The 23585-nt window shown below is 43.4% G+C and overlaps 1 protein-coding gene across 3 annotated transcripts in view; it reads left to right on the top strand.

The window, feature by feature from the left end:
* Positions 1 to 23585, top strand: part of CSMD2 (CUB and Sushi multiple domains 2) — a 1275366-nt gene that overhangs the window by 1221560 nt on the left and 30221 nt on the right. For all 3 annotated transcript variants that reach the window (XM_089673879.1, XM_089673878.1, XM_089673880.1), the window contains 7 exons: positions 108 to 281; positions 799 to 972; positions 1591 to 1779; positions 1900 to 2073; positions 19355 to 19537; positions 22206 to 22382; positions 22536 to 22715. In XM_089673879.1, coding sequence (XP_089530005.1) covers positions 108 to 281; positions 799 to 972; positions 1591 to 1779; positions 1900 to 2073; positions 19355 to 19537; positions 22206 to 22382; positions 22536 to 22715 — 1251 coding nt within the window. The remainder of the gene's footprint in view (positions 1 to 107; positions 282 to 798; positions 973 to 1590; positions 1780 to 1899; positions 2074 to 19354; positions 19538 to 22205; positions 22383 to 22535; positions 22716 to 23585) is intronic.

The raw sequence follows: 23585 nt of genomic DNA, 5'->3' as shown, positions 1-23585 counted from the left end.
AAGCTGATATAAAGTAAAATGTGCAAGATTGTTAGTGCATTTTTAATGTATTTGCATAGGTGGGTGATATTACTGTTTACATCTAACAAGTATTTCTAATCCCATAGCTGGTCATTGCGGGAACCCAGAACCTATTGTTAATGGCTTGATTAACGGACAGAACTATAATTATCGAGACAGCGTGGTATACCAATGTAATGCAGGCTTCAGACTAATTGGAAAGTCTGTAAGAATATGTCAGCAGGACCATCGCTGGTCAGAGAGGTCCCCCATCTGTGTTCGTAAGTGTAACATGGGTAAAAGCAGGGGAAAGGGACTTACTCATTAGGGGCTAAAAACTACATTTCTACATCTGGTGAAGTGTACTACAGCACATAATAGACTCCCAGCTGCAAATACTAAATGCTGTAAATGTCATTGTGAAATAAATGATAGTAGTCTATCTGATTAGTGGAAAGAACACATTTTTAATTATAAAAGAGCAGTGTACATGTGAGAGTAATTTTACATCTGATTTGTGGAAGTTGTCCAAGATATTACTGTATTAGAACCTTATATTTAGTAACGTGCATTAGCAGCAGTATTAGGCTTTCCTGTGGTGTAGAGTTGGCAAGGCTGCAAAAATCATGTCCAAAATGCAAGTTCTAAGCATTATAACACATAGTTGTACCTTGATGATGATGTAGACTATGGAATGTCAACTGCTGTTAGTGGTAGCAAAAGAGTGGTATGTAGAGGGAAAGCCAGTTTTATGTTTATTTCATGCTTTAGTTTAAGTACTTTTTTTGTCTTCTGCAGCCATCACCTGTGGACATCCTGGTAATCCTGGGAATGGAGTTACACAGGGCTCTCAGTTTAACTTGAATGACATTGTAAAGTTTGCATGTAACCCGGGCTATGTACTGGAGGGTGTAGCTCAAGCTCAGTGCCAGGCAAATGGGCAATGGAATCATCCCCTGCCAACATGCAGAAGTAAGTATGGTGTAAAACCTGTAAATATTAATCAATGATTTTTCACTGTCTGTCAATGACTAGCTGTGGATTTTATCTATATTTACCATTTGTCTTGCTTCATTTTGTTTCTTTGTGATAATGGGCTTTAGACGTATCTAAAGTAATATAACTTTTTACCTTGGATAGAGCAAAGGAAGGTTAAAAGGGTTGGAGTTTTTTTTGTTTGGGGTTTTTTTTTTTTTGCTATGTCACAGAATATTTCCTTTCATAGTTTCTCCTGTAGACTCACAGACTCATGAGATATTTTTGCAGTGAGAAGGAAATACCCTCTTAGACAGTTGTCATGAGAAAAGGTATACCCAAGTTTTCATCTTTATTCCTGTTCTGATAGCAGCTCAGAATTTTGGATGTTTAGTTAAACTTTAACTGACAGGCTTTCTGATGAAATTTTGACATGAAATGTTTTTTTAGATGTTTGGATAATATTTTATTATATATTTTACTCCTGTCTGTCCCATTCTTTCTGCCCCTTCAAGTTCTGTTTACAAAACCTACAACCACTATGATTTGCTTTAATCTGTTTTGTTCCGTAACTGCACATTTACAATACTCTGTGATGTCTCATCTTTCCACTAGTATTGAACTGTACAGATCCTGGACATGTTGAGAATGGACTTAGGCGGGTGCTACAAAGAGGTCCAGACCGATTCAGCTTTGGAACATCTGTGTCCTATGAATGTAGCCATGGTTACTATCTAATGGGGACACATGTTCTTACTTGCCAGGGAGATGGCACTTGGGATCGTGCCCTCCCTAATTGCTTATGTAAGTAAAATATTTGTTAATGGCAGACGTGGAACTATTATAGACCTTTCAGCAGAATATTAACATGTACTAAAAAAACACACGTTTTTCTCTACGTCGTTCTCTCTCTTATCTGTTTAGTGATATCTTGTGGATCCCCTGGAGTCCCACCCAATGCACAGGTTTTAGGAAGACGATATACAGTGGGGTCTGCAATACAGTACAGTTGCCTTGGCAAGCGAACCCTTATTGGAAATGCTACCCGTACTTGTCAGCTTGATGGCCGATGGAGTGGCTTTCTGCCACACTGTTCAGGTAAGAGTTGTGTAAAGTGGTAGAATATTGGCTATTTACTTTATTTGGTTATGAGACCTTAAACACCATATCTCCCCTGACAAAAACATATACCACTTCTCTTTATATTTGTCCTGTTTTCCTTCTTTGGTTTTGTAAGAATAGTAATTTAGTTTTCCCTAGTCAAATGGATTTGGAACTTAAATTACGCCCATTTATGATAAAATACTTGCCTGTCTTTGATTTTCCAAGCCACTGACATAGAAAAATCATAAAGAAAAATAAGTAAGCCACTTCTGACTTGGATGCTTGCTATGTATCAGGCACTTATAAATTCTAAAGTCATAGGCCATTATGATAGCCATAATACTTTCAGGAGTGTCCAGTGTTTTCAATTTGGAATAAATGAAAATCCCAATTGTTTTGCTAATTATTGTTTTAATGTCCAATTATTGCGGTAAAGCCAAGGAAACTCTCCCAGCAGTACTATCAACGTGCTTCTACTAAACAAAAATGCTGTGTATGATGCTATTTACAGTTACAGAAAAACAATACAATACAGAGTGCTACAAATATGCATACATACTTGAATTTTATGCTACGGGTATACACTAGAAAGTCAGCTTTCAGTATAGCTGGTCCATGAGTTTTGTAACAAACAGGACTTCAAACAATTCAAGAGATTTCAGGGAAATAGGTCTTTGATCATGGAAATTGTTTCATTCTTGTGGCTTCTAGTGATATCCCCTTGGTAGAGTCCCAATAAGTCCCCCTTTCAGTTTGCGCAGCTGGCCTTTTTTATTTAGCCTTTTAAATTTTAGGTTCTTACATCTTCTAGAAGGGACATATTTTTGTTCACAAACTCTCAATGGCAGTGTAGTTCCATTAGTGCCAAAGGTAAAAAATTTACCATAAGTAAACAAACTTGGGTACATTGTTTTACAAGACCTCCATTAAAACAATGGGGATAATTAAAAAATGTGTACTTTCTTAGCCAATAATTTACTTTGCTCATGTATTCCACAATAGTATCTATTTTCCCATGGTAGAAGACAGTGAAACTAGTCTTGTGCAAACAAGACTGTTTGCACAAGACTATTGTTTGACATTGTTTGATTTATCAATGACATTTGTTTGAGAGATGTTACTACACAAAACTGATATTTGTTATATACTGTATATATAGCGCTCACCCCTGAAGGGGCTGCTGAAGATAGACAGGTTCTCCTGAATAATACAGAAGCTTCTGGTCACCCAAGCATAGTCCCATGCGCACCGACAATTTAGACTCAGTCTAGGGGATGTCTTTTTAGGGTTTATTGCCAAAGACCTTTAACAAGACAGGGGTTATGGTTATTGGACACTCCCAAAGTATCAGTAATCACAGTAGGAGGACACACTTCCCTCTGGAGCAACTCTGGAGCAACTCATTCCCTTCTGGAGCTTTCCCAACTATTAGTCCTCGTGGAGTCTTTATTCACAGTTTCCCAGGAGCTGTGTCACCCAGCATCCTCAGGCAAATCCTCTGTGAAGGAAATAAGGATCCCTCTTTCAGTCCAGAACTCAGAGACAGTGCAAAGGTACTTCTTTGGCAAATCTTTTCAGATCCTCAACCCAAGCAAATATCTCTGGTCTCTCTGGCTATCTCTCTCCTAGGGCAATAGCCCATCCTCTACCGGGGGAGACCGGAACCCTCCCTAACAGGGAAAGAACAATCTGCTCAGGGGATTGGCTAGAGCATGATATATATATATATATATATATATTATACACACAAGGTACATACACTCATGAATAATGTATAATTTAATACATGACTGAGCATTTAAAAGAGAAAATACATTGTGAAACACTACCTGGAGTGCTAAAGGGTTGTGAGATGGTGATGCCATACTTTATAAATAATATCAAATGGTTATATAGAATAGCATTGTCAAATGGACACCATTGTGGCAACTGGCTTTGTACTTATGCAATTGTCATTAAAAGTGTATATCAAACTATAAATGTTATTTCTAGTTTTCAATAGAGTGTGGAGGAACTAAAATAACTGTTGGGTTTTTAATGTTATTCAGGCTCTACGTTTCAGGCTCCTTTAATGAGATTTTCCCTCACTTCCTGTCCTGCCCCTTCCTGTCCTGCTGACAACAGTTTTACAAGACAGGAATGAAGGAAATATCTGCAACAGGGACACAGACAGACAAAAAAAAATACTTGACAGGGATTCTAGCCTTTCTCTACAGGGGAAATCCTTTTTTATTTCTGCCTGCTTTACTTTTGAAAAGTTCCTGTCTAGTAAATCATTGTTAGCAGGACAAAAATGAGGGTAAATTTCTCTAACAGAGCACTGGATAGCAGAAAACAATGACAGATTTTTAGAACCTTCCCCATTCTATACAAAAATAAGAAAACACTAACACTTGTATGTTGAAATGTTTGTGTAAATGTGGCATAGCTATGTTGTTGCCACCCAAATAAAAAATAAATTGACTTATTTTAAATAATATAAGCCTTTTAGAATTACAGTGCTTAAAAAACTGGCAGGATGACAAAATAAGAGGTAGTTTTCTGCCCTACCAGAAAGTTAGTTGCCCAGAATCCAACGTTGTGTGGCCTTTCTTCAAATTCTGGCCTTGGTATTACCCATGGCCTTAAAGACAGCAATATGCTAGAATATAATCCCCAGACTATGTCAATTCTTATGTCTCCTGCAGTGTTTGATAACCTTGAAACATTATTTGAATTTTTACGTCTATGTTCCCCTCTCTCTATGGTATGTTTTTCTCTGTCCCTCGCTTTTATGAATCTGCCCTGAAGTTTTATGTCACAACTCATAAACCCTAGATCTTTACGGTCTGTGTTTTAGGCAGCAGTAAAAGGAAAAGAAATCAGTTAAGTGTTTTAGAAAGATTAATGTGAGTGCTGGCATAAATATCAGTGATTAACTCCTTCTGCTGTGGAATCTGCCAGTCGCATGCGTCAATGTATTTTCTTTAGACAATGTATCATTGGTTCGGTAAATTTCCATTTTTTGAGAGTATAATATAAAAAAGTTAAAGTGAATTAAAAAAGGCCATCTTGAAATTTAGTGATTGCAAAGGATGAGTCCTTTTAGTTTTTGGGTCCCTTGTATAAAAACTGTTCAAGGTTTGACCTCAGCTCCTGCACTACGTTGTTATTTTTTACCCAGCACATGACACATCTTCAAATGTTCTATACCAATTATTAGTCTTTACTGAAAAAGAACATTGATCCTCTTTCTACTGATTATTGTCTTCTTATCTAGTGCATCAATAAAGGAAGAAGAACAGTGAGGCTTACTTAAACTGGAACTTATTATTAAGTCTTACTTTACAAAAAGCAGTGCTTTACACAAAGAACAACACTGTGCTTTACTGATGCTGTAACTGGCCACTAATCATATCTTTGTACAGCCCACAAAAACTTAGAAGTGTTCAAGCTCTGCATCCTGGGCCTAAAACCAGTCTTGGCATCAAAGCCTTGGCATGCCTCCAGTTTATTATTATCCAGTGGGACATATTAGTGGACAATAGGAAGACTCATTGGATTGTGATGGGTTAATGGTCATGTTAGACTGCAGTTGAGGCTCTGCTTCCTTAGGGTGTCAATCTGCACGCAAATTAAAATTCTGATTCAATTAAAAAAACTGATTCAAGGACACAGCCTACTTGTTCATTTTCTTTTTAGAATGTATCTTGTGTAGCTAGCTTTCTACTGGTTGAGTCCCCATAGTTGGAATGCTAAGCTTCAGAATAACTCTAGATGAATATGTGAAAATTCCAGCCATGGCACAGTTACTGCATTGTTTCTATGACTATGGCAGCCTTGTTCACACTCATTGAGGCATTGAGAGGGAGGTTGCAGAGCACAATGTTGTGACAAGAAAATGCAGGCCTGCTCACTTGCTTAGTGTTTATACTTTTCACCCAGGCATTGATATAGTATACCAGGCAATTCCAATCCCTTTACTAGTTGTATAGGAACCTTGGTAATATAAAAAGTAATGTTTCAGAGTTGTGATCAATGGCTCCTTATAGTATCTAATGTACAGAGAACCTAAAGTATCAAAGTGTCAGAACTAAGAATTTTCTCACAGCTACCCATCAAACTGAGCATCTAATTAAATGCTTGCCAACCCTCCACAGCACATATACTGTGCGAGGTAGAGACTACAGGCACAATGACATACCTGTACATCACTGCCTGCTTCCCGGTGTCAGGCATGTGTGTGAGCTCCCGCCCTCCTACTCCCCTGTGGTTTGACACAGCAGGAGTTTGTCAGCAGATCCCGGCCAATGATTCATGGCCAGGATCTGCTGATTGGCTGTGTTGAACCACAGCCAAGAGCCCTGTGTTGACAAACAACACAGGGCATTGAACAGAGGAAATTATCACTTTGTTTCTTTTCCCTGCAAGGCAGGGAAATAAAACAAATTGATCTGTGATGAAAAACAGCACATAGTACACACATTAACACTTGTTAGGCACACCGTTAACCCCTTGATTTCCCCTAGATATTAACTCCTTGCCAGCTACTGTCATTAGTACAGTGACAGTGCATATTATTAGCACTGATCACTGCATTAGTGTCACTGGAGAGGTCAGTGTCATTTAGTCCGTTCCCACAAAGTGTCAGTTAGGGGTTTATTTACTAAACCTGGTTGACTCAGAATCTTGGGCACCTGTGCATGGTAGCCAATCAGCTTCTAACCTAAGCATGTTCAGTTAAGCTTCAGCAATAAAACCTGGAAGCTGATTGGTTTTTATGCAGAAGTGGACAAGATTTTGAGTCAATCAGATTTAGTAAATAAACCCCTTAGTGTCAGGTTGGCTGTCGCACTATCACAGTACCACTATAAATCACTGATTGCCACCATTACTAGTATAAAAAATAGATAAATATTCCAGTATATATCCCATAGTTTGTAGATGCTATAACATTCACCCAAACCAAATAAGAAATTAAAGAAATTTGATTTTTGTTTACATATTTATATCGCATATGTTTTATAATAGAAAGTTAAAAACAAGTTTTCTGTCTTTTTTTCATTTATATAATAAAAATTTTTAAAAAACCAGCGGTGATAAAATACCACCAAAAGCTCTATTTGTATGAACAAAATGATATAAATTTAATTTGGGTACAGTTTCGCATGTCTGCGTAATTGCCAGTTAAAGTAGGATAGCAAAGAATGGCCTGGTCATAAAAGGGGTAAAATCTTCCAGAGGTCAAGTGGTTATTAACACAGCACATATCCAGAGAAGAAATATAATACACAGGCTTCAGGAAGCACATACACTCACCACACATCTCAGGAACTTTGTGAATCCTTGCTGCAGGCCTTTATACAGAACTCAGATGAAGTGGTTTATTTTCTCACTTTAGAGCATTTGGAATGTTTGCTAACTGATATTAGCGATAGAGATGAGCGAATTATTCAAAAATTCGGTTCGGCTGATTCGCCGAATTCGCCGAATAAATTCGCTTCGAGCCGAATATATTCGCTGCGAATTTAACTTATAAAAAGGGTGTTTCTAGGCTTCAGAGAGCCTTTATATTAGTGCAGAACACTGTACCTTTAATTTAAATGCCCTTGGAGTCTGCTGGGGAAGAGAAATAATACTGTCAGTCAGTATGACATGCAGATGAGTGCCGTCGATCTTAGAATCGCCGCACACTTCATTCATTTGGGCAGTCACGGGGCCAAAACCAGAGTGTGGAACCACAGTGAGGCGGTGGAGGCAGCAGCAATGGGAGGCCATACAGCACCCTATGACAAAATGGAACCCACCAGCAGTGTGAAGAGACCTGAAAGTGGCACATGGCAGAGTGTGGCGATGGAGACAGCAGCAATGGGAGGCCGTACAGGGACCCATGACACACTCTGGACCTGGCAGCAGCATGAGGAGGCGGTACAGGGGCCCATGACAGATTACGGGCCTGGCAGCAGTATGAGGAGTCGGTACGGGGGCCCATGGCAGATTACGGGCCTGGCAGCAGCATGAGGAGGCGGTACAGGGGCCCATGGCAGAGTGGCAGAGCGTAAGCAGCTAAAATTGAAGGCCATACAGAGGCCTATGTTAAAAAGTCCCCCCAGCAGCAGCGTGGGGAGACGACTATCAAGAGTCCAATGGCAGAGTGGCGGAGCAGAAGCAGCTTCAATTGAAGGCCATACACAGGCCTAGGTTTAAAAGTCCCTCACAGTTAATTCCAATAACGAACTCTACTCCTCCGTGCAATCTACTTACGAGACCCTGGGCAGGTCTGGGTCCAATTTGTGGTAGAGACTGGTTTTGTTCAGCCATGCTTGAGCGAGTAATAACAGGTCTGTGCTGCCCTTTGGTGTCTGGCTTAATGCGCACAACACTGAACGTCCCAGCGTTTGTCAACGATTTGCCGTTAAGTGATGCAAACCCGCTGAACCACGTTCATGAGGAGCCGGTACAGGGGGCCATGAATCAGTATGGACCTGGCAGAAGCGTGAGCAGACGACAGAGGCACATGGCGCAGGGTGGCGGTGGATGCAGCAGTATTCGGAAGCCAAACACAGGCCTCGGTTAAAAAGCAGAAGCCGTCAGCAGCGTGAGCAGACGACAGAGGCACATGGCGCAGGGTGGCGGTGGAGGCAGCAGCAATGGAAGGCCATACAGCACCCTATCACAAAATGGAACCCACCAACAGTGTAAGGAGACCTGAAAGTGGCACATGGCAGAGTCTGGCGATGAAGTCAGCAGCAATGGGAGGCCGTACAGGGACCCATGACACACTCTGGACCTGGCAGCAGCAAGAGGAGGCGGTACAGGGGCCCATGGCAGAGTGGCGAAGCGTAAGCAGCTTAAATTGAAGGCCATACAGAGGCCTATGTTAAAAAGTCCCCCCAGCAGCAGTGTGGGGAGACGACTATCAAGAGTCCAATGGCAGAGTGGCGGAGCAGAAGCAGCTTCAATTGAAGGCCATACACAGGCCTAGGTTAAAAAGTCCCCCCAGCAGCAGTGTGGGGAGACGACTATCAAGAGTCCAATGGCAGAGTGGCGGAGCGGAAGCAGCTTCAATTGAAGGCCATACACAGGCCTAGGTTAAAAAGTCCCCCCAGCAGCAGTGTGGGGAGACGACTATCAAGAGTCCAATGGCTGAGTGGCGATCCGGGAAGTCAGCGTTGTGATTGCAGATGCAATGCAGAAATTCTACGAAGTAATGCCGTGGGTGCGAAGAAGATCATATACCGTCGTACTTCCATCCATAAGACGGAACAACCTGCGAACCGGGAGCTTTATTGCCCTGACCCGCTGAGCAGCTTCTGGGATACCCAAGAGGCCCATGGCAGAGTGGCGGAGCGTAAGCAGCTTCAATTAAAGGCCATACAGAGGCCTATGTTAAAAAGTCCCCCCAGCAGCAGCGTGGGGAGACGACTATCAAGAGTCCAATGGCAGAGTGGCGGAGCGGAAGCAGCTTCAATTGAAGGCCATACACAGGCCTAGGTTAAAAAGCCCCCCCAGCAGCAGTGTGGGGAGACGACTATCAAGAGTCCAATGGCTGAGTGGCGATCCGGGAAGTCAGCGTTGTGATTGCAGATGCAATGCAGAAATTTTATGAGGTAATGCCGTGGGTGCGAAGAAGATCATATACCGTCGTACTTCCATCCATAAGACGGAACAACCTGCGAACCGGGAGCTTTATTGCCCTGACCCGCTGAGCAGCTTCTGGGATACCCAAGAGTTTGGCTTCTGTGGGGAATATGGTTGAAAACTGAAACTTAAAGGCATGTTGACGGAAGGGCACCAGTGTCAGTGCTCCGGAGGGAATATAGCTTCAAAGCTGACACTTAAAGGTATATCGACGGTCAGAGACCACAGGAAGTGGAGCTTGCGTCTTAAATCGACTGAATGTGGCAGACGTGAAACGTCTATGGGCCGTATATGAAACGGGTTGTTCCTCTTTCTGGAATAAGTGTTGGAAATGGCCACTCTTTTTGGTGTGGCGTTTTGTCTATTTAATTCCGATAACGGACTCTACTCCTCCGTGCAATCTAGTTACGAGACCCTGGGCAGGTCTGGGTCCAATTTGTGGTAGAGACTGGTTTTGTTCAGCCATGCTTGAGCGAGTAATAACAGGTCTGTGCTGCCCTTTGGTGTCTGGCTTAATGCGCACAACACTGAACGTCCCAGCATTTGTCAACGATTTGCCGTTATGTGATGCAAACCCGCTGAACCACGTTCATGAGGAGCCGGTACAGGGGGCCATAAATCAGTATGGACCTGGCAGCAGTGTGAGGAGACCCAAAAGTGGCACATGGCGCAGGGTGGCGGTGGAGGCAGCAGTATTCGGAAGACATACACAGGACTAGTTTAAAAAGCGGAAGCCGTCAGCAGCGTGAGCAGACGACAGAGGCACATGGCGCAGGGTGGCGGTGGAGGCAGCAGTATTCGGAAGCCATACACAGGCCTAGGTTAAAAAGCGGAAGCCGTCAGCAGCGTGAGCAGACGACAGAGGCACATGGCGCAGGGTGGCGGTGGAGGCAGCAGTATTCGGAAGCCATACACAGGCCTAGGTTTAAAACTGGAACCCAGCAGCGTGAGCAGACGACAAAGACGCACATGGCAGAGGATGGATCTGGCAGCAGTATGAGAAGGCGGTACAGGGGCCCGTGGCACAGTGTGGTGATGGGGGCTACAGCAACTGGATGCCAGAAAGTGGCCGATAGGGCTATATACTGCATGGAATTATAAAGTTGTAAAGACAGCGGCCTATAAGGCTATACACACTATAACAATCATGACTTGATTGACCATTGGCCTATAAGGCTATACACAGCATGAATATCATGACTTATTCTGAGAGTGGTTTGGAAGGCTATATACAAAAAGTAATTCATGAGCTGTCCGGACAGCGGACAATAAGTACCTATATACAAATCAATTCATCAGCTGTCCAGCCAGCAGCCTCAAAGGCGACACATATAGAAAGCAATTCATGAGCTGTTCAGACAGCGGCCTCTAAGGCGACAGATATACAAAGCAATTCCCGAAGTGTTCAGGGAGCGGCCTGAACGGCTAGGTTATTACTAAATATATTTTTGTGGCCAAACATCGGCCTATAAATAGATGTCTACACAGTGACAAAAAATTATGTCGCCAGACAGCGGCCCCTAAGGCGACAGATATACAAAGCAATTCCCGAGGTGTTCAGTGAGCGGCTTGAACGGCTAGGTTATTACTAAATATATCCTTCTGGCCAAACTTCGGCCTATAAATAGATGTCTACACAGTGACAAAAAAGTAGGTCGCCTTACAGCGGCGTATCCTACAAATTGACATTATAAGAAATGGTTTAGACCAAAAAAAAAACTTTGATGCGATGCTATACCTTAGTAGATTGTGGAAAGTCGACAAGTCAAGCGTAACTGTGTACATTACAGAAAATCTTAACAAGACAACCAAACATGTGGCCAAACCGTGACCGATACAACAAGTTAACAATGTAAGAAACAGGAGGGGGCCAAACCGTGGCCAATAAATAAACAGTCCACCTCATTGATGAGATGGACAACACGTGTCAAATAAATATTTTAAAAAATTGCTATTCCATCGGTCTGGAACTGGTCGACTATAAATAATTAAAAAGTTTAAATTCATGTGACAGTCGTCCAGCGACGTATAAATAATTTAAAAACACCAATTCATGAGGGGCCCGACCAGCAGAGTATAAGTCATTAAAAAGGTTCAATTCATGTGACGGTCGTCCAGCGAAGTATAAATAATTTAAAAACCCCAATTCATGAGGGGCCCGACCTGCAGAGTATAAGTCATTAAAAATGTGCAAAACATGAGTCGACCGACCAGCAGCCTCTCAATAAAATATATATACAAATGTACGGATCAGGTGGAGGTCTTCCATTTGTCCCTAATAACATGTTTGGGGCATGATTCATGGCGGATTTAGTCAGTTGTGTCAGGAACTGGTGGAAGGAAATCCAGACTAATCCACGCCTGATTCATTTTCACAAACGTGAGTCTCTCCACACTTTGGGTGGACAGTCGTGTCCTCCGCGGAGTTACAATACCTCCTGCCGCACTAAACACGCGCTCCGATGCCACGCTACTGGCCGGGCATGACAGCCTTTCAAGGGCAAATTCAGCTAGTTGGGGCCAAAGGTCAAGTTTCGTTGCCCAGTAGTCAAGGGGATTGTCTACCTCGGTTGGCAGGGTGCTGTCCAAGTAGGCCCAAGCCTGTTGTTTGAGGTCCTGCTCCAGGTCCACCTGATGCTGCTGCTGCTGCGGCTGGTTAGTAGTTTCCTCACTGCGCTTGTGAAGAAAGCTACTCATCATCGACTGCAGACTGAGGCAGCCGCTGCTGGTGGAGCTGCCACTGCTCCTACCACCCCACCCCTCCCCTGCTGCCATGGCAGCGGAACGCGAGCGCACAGGGCCCACAGTGTCTGAGGATGGACGTTGGCGCAGAAAGGCAGAGACCAACTGACTACATAGGTGGTTTTTATAGTACTTTATTTTGGCCTCCCTCTCAGCAGGTGTGAAAAAGGCCACCATTTTTGAACGGTAGCGAGGGTCCAACAAGGTGGACAGCCAAAAGTCATCCCTCTGTCTGATGGTTATTATTCGGCTGTCACTACGCAAGCAACCGAGCATGCTATGGGCCATTTGTGCCAAGGAATGCGAGGGACTCCCTGCCTCCATCTCCACAGCATACTGCCACGGTGCGTCTGGGTCCTCTGTCTCCTCCTCCTCCTCTACCAGATGCTCCTGCTCCTCCACTCCTGTCCGCTGAGTGGAAAAACCACCCATTTCACTCAATAATTCCTGAGCACCAATGTCCTCCTCTACCTCCTCCTCTTCTTCCTGTCCTGCCCCCACAGGGGTCATGTGGCGTTGAGATCTGTGCGCCACGTCTACCGCACCCTGACCAGCCATTGTTAACAGCATTTGTTCCAGGACGTGCAACAGAGGAATGTCGTCGTTCATCCCATAGTCCTGCCGACTCACGAATAGCGCGGCCTCCTCAAAGGGCCTGAGCAAGCGGCAGGTGTCACGCATGAGCTGCCAATGGCTGACATCTAAGTTACACAGGGGAGTACCTTTATCCGCTTGTAACATCAGGAAATCGGTGATGGCCTTTCGCTGTTCGTAAAGGCGGTCTAACATATGTAGGGTTGAATTCCACCTTGTTGCAACGTCGCAGATCAGGCGATGCTGTGGAATTCCGTTCTGCCGCTGCAGCTCAAGGAGGGTGTGCTTTGCGGTGTAGGAATGGCTGAAATGCATGCAAAGTTTACGTGACATTTTAAGGATGTCTTGCAGTGGGATGGTGGATTTTAGGAACCGCTTGACAACCAGATTGAACACGTGAGCCATGCATGGCGCATGGCACAACCTTCCTTGACGCAGAGCAGACACCATGTTCTTTCCGTTGTCGGTCAACATGGTTCTGATTTTCAGTTTGCGCGGAGACAGCCATCTGTCGATTTCTCTGTTCATTACACTCAGAAGTTCCTCCCCTGTGTGACTACGTTCTCCAAGGCATACCAGGTGCAGCACAGCGTGACACCGTTGCGCCCTGCACATGTGATATGCCGGTCGGGTAATGGGACTTGGCACGGGGGTGGCTGCTGAGGACACGGCGGAAGAAGAAGTGGTAGAGGCGGACATCTTTGCTGGACCAAGGACGTGCAAATGTGGAGGCAAAAGCGGCGTGACCTGTCCAAGTTGCTGGTGCGGCTGTGCCGGCACCACGTTCACCCAGTGGGCCGTAAATGACATGTACTGTCCCTGACCGTAGTTACAGCTCCACACGTCGGCGCTGCCGTGCACTTTGGCAGAGACCGACATGCTCAAAGACTGGCCCATCATCTCTTCTACATGTGAATGCAGGGCTGGCACTGCCTTTTTGGCGAAGAAATGACGGCTTGGCACTCTCCACCGCGGCTCGGCACAAGCCATCATTTCTCGGAAAGGTGCTGAGTCCACCACTTGGAAAGGGAGGGACTGCAGCACCAGCAACTTGGACAGGAGGACGTTCAGCTTCTGCACCGTCGGGTGCGTGCTCGCAAACTGTTGTCTCTTGGAAACGGATTCCAAGAAACACTGCTGACGGAATCCGTGAAGAGGAGTAGCAGGAGAAGGAGCATCTGAACGAGCGGAAGATGCCAACGAGCGACAACTCCCCTCAGCAGAGGTGTTGGAGCCTTGACTGGCTGATAGAGGGCGATTGACGTCGGGTGACGGAGCAAGTAACAGAGCGGGTGATGGAGCGGGGGCTGGGGCAGGCAGAACCGCCGTATCTTTATCACGGTTTTCCCAGGCCACCGAATGGCGACGCTGCATATGCTGACGCAACGCTGTAGTCCCAACATTGGCCCCCTGGCCACGCTTGACTTTCTGGCCACATAGTCGACATACGGCTACGTTTACTTCCTCGGGCATCTTGACGAAAAATTGCCACACCGCCGAGTAGGAAACTTTGCCCCCGCTACTCCTCACTGGCTGACTGCTACTTCCTCCGTGCACACCGGCACCACTACTGGCCGTGGTGGTAGGCTGCAGTGGAGCTGGTGCTCTACTCCGTGGCCGTTTGGCTCCACTGACCCTGCTGCGACCCTGCTGCCTCCTGGGCAACCCACCGACTGTTTTGCTCGCTGGCAAGCTGGCACCCTCTTCTCCTGATGATGCGGAAGCAATAGCCTGATGACGACAAGGCTGCCAAGTGCGATCAGCCTCATCATCATCAATTAGGGTCTCTGCGTCACTACTAGCCCCCTCGGCTGCGTGTGGGTCAGGAGACAGACCTGTCTCTAGACCGGCTACCGAGCCACTCTCCTCGCCACTACTTCTTCGCCTGGCTGCTGAAGAGGCGGATGTCTCCCCCCGTTCCTGACCGCCCTCTGTTAGCTCTTCCTCACTGTACAGTGGGGCTGAGCCCACAGCATGCGATACTTCGCTTGGTGAGGGAACACCAAAGGACAGGGGCAGGTCGAGGACACGTGATTTCAGTGGGCTTGCTCCCGGGCCATGCCAACTAACGGTTGTGTCTGACGTACCCACCGACCGTTGGCTGTAGGTGTCAGAGGTGACCTGGGAAGAGGAAGACGACCGAGTCAACCAATCGATGACGGCAGGGTTGTCGGTGGAGACACGACCGCTGGATGACACCGGGAGCACTGGCCTCTGGCTGCGACTAGTGCTGCCTCGACCCCTTCCTCTGCTGCTACGTCTGCTCGCTCCTGAAACATTGCCTCCTCTGCCACTCCTCTGCGTGTTGTCTGACATACTCTTTAATTCAATAAGCACCCCAAAAATAAAAACGGATTTAACTCTTTGAACGTACAATAGTGGTTGTGAAGCAGAAAGTCAGTTTATTTAGCACAATCGGTCAATTGCAGCTTGCCGTTGGCTGGAAACTGTACGTTTATGTCACTGGAATGCACTAATCACCCAAAAAATATTACCGCCACCCGGCGTGTATATGGATTTAACTCTTTGAACGTACAATAGTGGTTGTGAAGCAGAAAGTCAGTTTATTGTACACAATCGGTCAATTGCAGCTTGCCGTTGGCTGGAAACTGTACGTTTAGGTCACTGGAATGCACTAATCACCCAAAAAATATTACCGCCAGCCGGCGTGTAAATGGATTTAACTCTTTGAACGTACAATAGTGGTTGTGAAGCAGAAAGTCAGTTTACTGTACACAATCGGTCAATTGCAGCTTGCCGTTGGCTGGAAACTGTACGTTTATGTCACTGGAATGCACTAATCACCCAAAAAATAATACCGCCAGCCGGCGTGTAAATGGATTTAACTCTTTGAACGTACAATAGTGGTTGTGAAGCAGAAAGTCAGTTTATTTAGCACAATCGGTCAATTGCAGCTTGCCGTTGGCTGGAAACTGTACGTTTATGTCACTGGAATGCACTAATCACCCAAAAAATATTACCGCCACCCGGTGTGTAAATGGATCTAACTCTTTGAACGTACAATAGTGGTTGTGAAGCAGAAAGTCAGTTTATTTAGCACAATCGGTCAATTGCAGCTTGCCGTTGGCTGGAAACTGTACGTTTATGTCACTGGAATGCACTAATCACCCAAAAAATATTACCGCCAGCCGGCGTGTAAATGGATTTAACTCTTTGAACGTACAATAGTGGTTGTGAAGCAGAAAGTCAGTTTATTTAGCACAATCGGTCAATTGCAGCTTGCCGTTGGCTGGAAACTGTACGTTTATGTCACTGGAATGCACTAATCACCCAAAAAATATTACCGCCACCCGGCGTGTATATGGATTTAACTCTTTGAACGTACAATAGTGGTTGTGAAGCAGAAAGTCAGTTTATTGTACACAATCGGTCAATTGCAGCTTGCCGTTGGCTGGAAACTGTACGTTTAGGTCACTGGAATGCACTAATCACCCAAAAAATATTACCGCCAGCCGGCGTTTAAATGGATTTAACTCTTTGAACGTACAATAGTGGTTGTGAAGCAGAAAGTCAGTTTATTGTACACAATCGGTCAATTGCAGCTTGCCGTTGGCTGTAAACTGTACGTTTATGTCACTGGAATGCACTAATCACCCAAAAAATATTACCACCAGCCGGCGTGTAAATGGATTTAACTCTTTGAACGTACAATAGTGGTTGTGAAGCAGAAAGTCGGTTTATTTAGCACAATCGGTCAATTGCAGCTTGCCGTTGGCTGGAAACTGTACGTTTAGGTCACTGGAATGCACTAATCACCCAAAAAATATTACCGCCACCCGGCGTGTAAATGGATCTAACTCTTTGAACGTACAATAGTGGTTGTGAAGCAGAAAGTCAGTTTATTTAGCACAATCGGTCAATTGCAGCTTGCCGTTGGCTGGAAACTGTACGTTTATGTCACTGGAATGCACTAATCACCCAAAAAATATTACCGCCACCCGGCGTGTAAATGGATCTAACTCTTTGAACGTACAATAGTGGTTGTGAAGCAGAAAGTCAGTTTATTTAGCACAATCGGTCAATTGCAGCTTGCCGTTGGCTGGAAACTGTACGTTTATGTCACTGGAATGCACTAATCACCCAAAAAATATCACCGCCACCCGGCGTGTATATGGATTTAACTCTTTGAACGTACAATAGTGGTTGTGAAGCAGAAAGTCAGTTTATTTAGCACAATCGGTCAATTGCAGCTTGCCGTTGGCTGGAAACTGTACGTTTATGTCACTGGAATGCACTAATCACCCAAAAAATATTACCGCCACCCGGCGTGTAAATGGATTTAACTCTTTGAACGTACAATAGTGGTTGTGAAGCAGAAAGTCAGTTTATTTAGCACAATCGGTCAATTGCAGCTTGCCGTTGGCTGGAAACTGTACGTTTATGTCACTGGAATGCACTAATCACCCAAAAAATATTACCGCCACCTGGCGTGTAAATGGATCTAACTCTTTGAACGTACAATAGTGGTTGTGAAGCAGAAAGTCAGTTTATTTAGCACAATCGGTCAATTGCAGCTTGCCGTTGGCTGGAAACTGTACATTTATGTCACTGGAATGCACTAATCACCCAAAAAATATTACCGCCACCCGGCGTGTAAATGGATCTAACTCTTTGAACGTACAATAGTGGTTGTGAAGCAGAAAGTCAGTTTATTTAGCACAATCGGTCAATTGCAGCTTGCCGTTGGCTGGAAACTGTACGTTTATGTCACTGGAATGCACTAATCACCCAAAAAATATTACCGCCACCCGGCGTGTATATGGATTTAACTCTTTGAACGTACAATAGTGGTTGTGAAGCAGAAAGTCGGTTTATTTAGCACAATCGGTCAATTGCAGCTTGCCGTTGGCTGGAAACTGTACGTTTATGTCACTGGAATGCACTAATCACCCAAAAAATATTACCGCCACCCGGCGTGTATATGGATTTAACTCTTTGAACGTACAATAGTGGTTGTGAAGCAGAAAGTCGGTTTATTTAGCACAATCGGTCAATTGCAGCTTGCCGTTGGCTGGAAACTGTACGTTTAGGTCACTGGAATGCACTAATCACCCAAAAAATATTACCGCCAGCCGGCGTGTAAATGGATTTAACTCTTTGAACGTACAATAGTGGTTGTGAAGCAGAAAGTCAGTTTATTTAGCACAATCGGTCAATTGCAGCTTGCCGTTGGCTGGAAACTGTACGTTTATGTCACTGGAATGCACTAATCACCCAAAAAATATTACCGCCAGCCGGTGTGTAAATGGATTTAACTCTTTGAACGTACAATAGTGGTTGTGAAGCAGAAAGTCAGTTTATTGTACACAATCGGTCAATTGCAGCTTGCCGTTGGCTGGAAACTGTACGATTCTGTCACTGGAATGCACTAATCACCCAAAAAATATTACCGCCAGCCGGCGTGTAAATGGATTTAACTCTTTGAACGTACAATAGTGGTTGTGAAGCAGAAAGTCAGTTTATTGTACACAATCGGTCAATTGCAGCTTGCCGTTGGCTGGAAACTGTACGTTTGTGTCACTGGAATGCACTAATCACCCAAAAAATATTACCGCCAGCCGGCGTGTAAATGGATTTAACTCTTTGAACGTACAATAGTGGTTGTGAAGCAGAAAGTCAGTTTATTTTGCACAATCGGCAAACTGCAGCACCAACTGTGCACGACAGCCACCAAAAAAAAAAAGGGTGTATGTCACTTTAAATTTTCGATTCTTTGATAGCTGTGGCCCTAAGTAACGATTCTGTGTCCCTGAGTAACGATTCTGTGGCCCTGAGTAACGATTCTGTGGCCCTCAAGTCTCTGTGGCCCTAACTCTGTCCCTTAATACAGACAGGTCTGTCTCTCTTGAATGACCGGAGGCTAATGGAGAATTCTAAGATGGCCGCGATTTATAGTGCTGGCTGGCTGCTGATTGGCTAATGCGATCACATGTCATGAATGCATTATGGGTCAGCGCGCCTTGTCTGCGCGCCTTCCCAGAGATCCCCGCCCCATCTTCTCTGTCCATTTTCTCCGTGGCCACACATGTCGCCACCATTTTTGGGAAAATTCGATTCGTGCATCCGAAGTTTGCTAATCTTCGGATTCGTCGCGAATAGAATTTTTCCAAATCTTCGGAATGAATTCCACTTCGTCATGTTCGATTCGCTCATCTCTAATTAGCGACTTGGTTTCACTTGCCATTTCAAATTGCTCTTTAGTAGTGGTATACAGTAAACATATTTAACATTTTCCTAGTATGAAGCATGTACATCAATTACATGTGTACCAGTTATATTATGTTATCTTCTGTTGCAGGAGGAAATGCTGGTGAGTGTGGAGACCCCGGAGTACCATCGCATGGGATTCGGCAAGGAGATGACTTTACTATCGATGGTGTTGTGAGGTTCAGTTGTGAGGCTGGGTATGTTCTGCGAGGGTCTGCAGAGAGGAAGTGTCTAATGAATGGATCCTGGAGTGGATTTCAGCCAGAGTGTGAAGGTATGATTCCTGAACCAATGTATGTAGAATTAACATTAATTTTACTGTTAATCTAGGAAGATAAAGTTTCTTTATTCTTGTTAAGTGAGCTTAAGTGATAGATTGTATGTTTCACAGTGTTCATTCACCTCCTTTTTCAAATCTGCACAACAGCGTATACAGTACTTATGTATGAAGCTGATGGTGAATCTAGGCACCTTGGCTGGCCTTTATCAGCTGCTGGTCCTTGTGCTTTTGCCATATTTATAATGTGGAGAATTCATTGTCGATAAATGTTTTACCTAGTGAGTTCTCCCAAATCTGTAACGATCACAAAGAACCTGTTTCAGTGAATGAGCAGTGACTATACCATAAATGGATGCCACTTTTGTGGACGTTGTGCTGTCCACAGTGCTGAACCTGTGTTTTTACACAACTCCAATAATACTGACAGTAAACATGATTTGCCTTTCTTTATATTGTATAGTATAACATATTTTCACCATAGTAAAGAACATACATTCCAAGTCAGTATTCAAGGGACCAAACCAACAAGAAATTGAAGCAAATGTGATACACATGCAGCAAGGAATTACACAGAGTTTAATTCATAAAGTAAATTGAACGCATTTGCTATAAAATCCTTGCTTGTATGCAAAATGGCAAATTAAAACTTAATGGCAAATTAAAGTACTAAAATCATGGTCCCACTCCTGACACATTTCTTGCTTGATCACTCACTAAAGTAATTTAAAATTTCACTTCATCTATTACTATACAAAGTATTCCAACATCACACATAATTGCATTCATTAAGATAGATAGATAGATAGATAGATAGATAGATAGATAGATAGATAGACATCTATGCACAGTTTTTTAAAGTGGCGCTAAACATTATCCTTATTCTCTTAGAATCTATACATATCAACACTTGATGCCCTGTAATCTATTTTAAGTGGAAGTATGGTCAGATACTAAGTCTAAACCTACTCCCACCCTCATTTTAAGCCTGTTCTAACTACCCTGTAACGAAAAGAACTCTATACTTTCCTATGCTGAGGGCAATCTGGTCTGATCACATGATCTCTTCAGCATCTGGCTTCAGTGTAGAGGGGAGAGCAGCAACAACAGCTGCAGAGCCTAGGCCATGATATCACTCATTGACTTACTATGGGGCATCCATTGTTGGCTGTCCCTCCTCTACACTTAATGGCAAATTAAAGTACTAAAATCATGGTCCCACTCCTGACACATTTCTTGCTTGATCACTCACTAAAGTAATTTAAAATTTCACTTCATCTATTACTATACAAAGTATTCCAACATCACACATAATTGCATTCATTAAGATAGATAGATAGATAGATAGATAGATAGATAGATAGATAGATAGACATCTATGCACAGTTTTTTAAAGTGGCGCTAAACATTATCCTTTGTTGGCTGTCCCTCCTCTACACTGAAGCCATCACAGAAAGTTGATCATGTGAGCAGACCAGAGTGGCCTCAAAATAGATAAGTATACAGATCTTTCCTTTCACAGAGTAGACAGAATAGGCTAATAATAGGGATGGTAGTAGATTTGGCCATAGTTAATATTTGACTGCAATTCCACTTTAACTTGTTTCTCACTGTGTTTTTTTGCCTCCTTGTAACATGTGAACTCCCATTTTTTTTATTTTTCAACCCTCCCTTCTGGAGCGAGCAGTGCACGTTAATTGTGGTCATGTACACTACTCAATGCACACTACAAATTCCATAGTTCATAGTCTGTACTCTCTAGTCCATCTAAGATTAGGCAAAAAAGGGTGGCTATGTTCCTACATGCAGTGGTAACATGGAGAATGAACATATCTACCCTCTAAAAGAGAATGAGATCACAGCAGGAATTTGGAAATTTGGAAGAAAACCGATAGAACGTACCTTTTTGCAGTAAGAATGCATATAAAATTCTTTGTTTTAAACCAGAATTTAGTATAATTTTAGGGTTTTTAAGAGGTATGGCTTGCACATCAGGTGACTTCCTTGCCATTTTCCTCTAGGGGAAAATTTTACAGGATTACATCATCAATCAAGGAACTTGGTAGTGTCTATCTTATCCAAGGTGCATACATTAGCAGATGGTAAAAATAACAGATCTAAGCAGCTCATACAAATTGCAATTACTAAGAATAGCTTAGCGTGTAATAAAAAGTGTCCTCCTCTTGATTAATTTCGCTGTAAGAAGTCAGTAAGCGAGGATTGGGGGGGGGGGTTGTCAACACAGCTTGTGCTTATCACTGCACCGTAAATGGGATAGTCTCTCTGCCTTTTTCTCTGTCAATGTCACTTTGCAGCAGTGGGAGTGGCTTCCACACCCCATTTGCTTTAGTTCTGTGCCTGCGGGTGCTTTATAATTAAAAACAAAACTGTTCTCTTCTTTGACATTCCCTCCCTCCTCAGTTTCCAATCATTTTCATCATTGGCGCATTAGAGATATTTTATCTTGGTGTTCTCACATTAGAAAAGCAAGATTTAAATCCATCAAGAAAGTAAAATGTCTTTTGTTTCTGGAACAAAATGCAAATTATTGTTCAATTAGTCTTCTAGAAAGTAAACGATTAGTTTGTGCAGTTAGGGAAAAAGGGCAATGCATTCAATATTTGTTGCTTGATTACTAAGTATTCACTTGCAATTATTTTGGCAGTGATCTCTTGTGGAAATCCTGGCACCCCTAGCAACTCACGAGTGATCTTCAATGACGGCCTGGTATTTTCTAGCTCCATAGTTTATGAATGCCGTGAAGGCTACTACTTCAGCGGACCCCTGCGTCGGGACTGCACCGTCAATGGTACATGGTCTGGCAGCCCTCCAGAGTGTGCAGGTAAATAAGGAGTTGATGATTTGATATGGGTAAACTTTTCTGGATAAAGATAAAGTGTTATCATTGATCTTTTAATTGAGATCTCAAAATTCAACATAATGTGTTTAACAGATCATGTACTTTAATAGTCTTTTTCAATTCTCTTTTACACAGTAATCAACTGTGGGGATCCTGGCACTCCAGCAAATGGTATACGATTGGACAATGATTTCCATTACAATCGCACAGTGTCCTTCCAGTGTTTGCCTGGATTCATGATGGAGTCAGATCGAGCGCCAACTCTGTACTGTACTAAAGACCGCACCTGGAATGGCACAAAACCTCTCTGCAAAGGTTAGGGAAGTGCTATTGCCTCATGTTGGGCCATCGGTTTGCCTACAATAAGATCACAATAGTTTACATGGTAGTTAAAATGCTTAAAGACACCAGATTGCAAATGTTCAATGCTTACAGTTTTAACAGAATCAGAAGATAATTGTGCTATGGATGAGACAATCTGAATCTGATAATCTGAAACTTATCTCAATGTTGCTCTATTGTAAAAAAAAAAACTCAGCCAAGCTCAAGATTTTGCTTTAAACCTTTTATCCACTTAAAGGAAAATATGTGTATTTTCCGTGAGCACATATTTTATGTTATTATTGCATAGTTACATAGTTAGTCTGGTTGAAAAAGGAAGTGGTTACCTCTAAGTGACACTAAACAATGTCCTTATTCTCAAAAAGTAAAATTGACTACGTAAAGTAGAGTTCCAAATGTATTTTTACTTTAGGTCAAGCTGGCCAAAAAATAATTTTCATAACTAAGTGATGTGGCTGCTGGGTGAACTGTAATTTACTGTCATAGCTGTTTGTTCCACAGCCGATTAAGGTGACATCCTATTTGCTTCTGAAACTACAACATAAATAGAGTTGGTCTGAATGCTTCTCAGCCATTTAGGAGAAGCCTTGAATTTTTATCAATAAATGAAAGGTTTTCTTTGATTAGCTGAGGTGGAAATTGGGACTTCATCCACCCACTGCTAGACCTCGACTAACCATTAATAAAGATTACAAGGCTTCACCTGAATGGTGGAAAACATTCTGGCCAACTCTATTTAGTTCCAGCAGCTGTAGGGAAGTATTATCAAATTTATATGAATTTGGATTTAAATCAAACTGAACTCTTTTACATGTTGATAAAAAAGTATTACCTTTTTACCGC

This window comes from Staurois parvus, unplaced genomic scaffold (genome assembly GCF_062004578.1).
Source record: "Staurois parvus isolate SC_StPar_1 unplaced genomic scaffold, SC_StPar_1.0 ptg000145l, whole genome shotgun sequence".
Lineage (NCBI taxonomy): Eukaryota > Metazoa > Chordata > Amphibia > Anura > Ranidae > Staurois > Staurois parvus.
The sequence above is the reverse complement of the archived record's forward strand: the minus strand, read 5'-3'. Positions and strand labels throughout refer to the sequence as shown.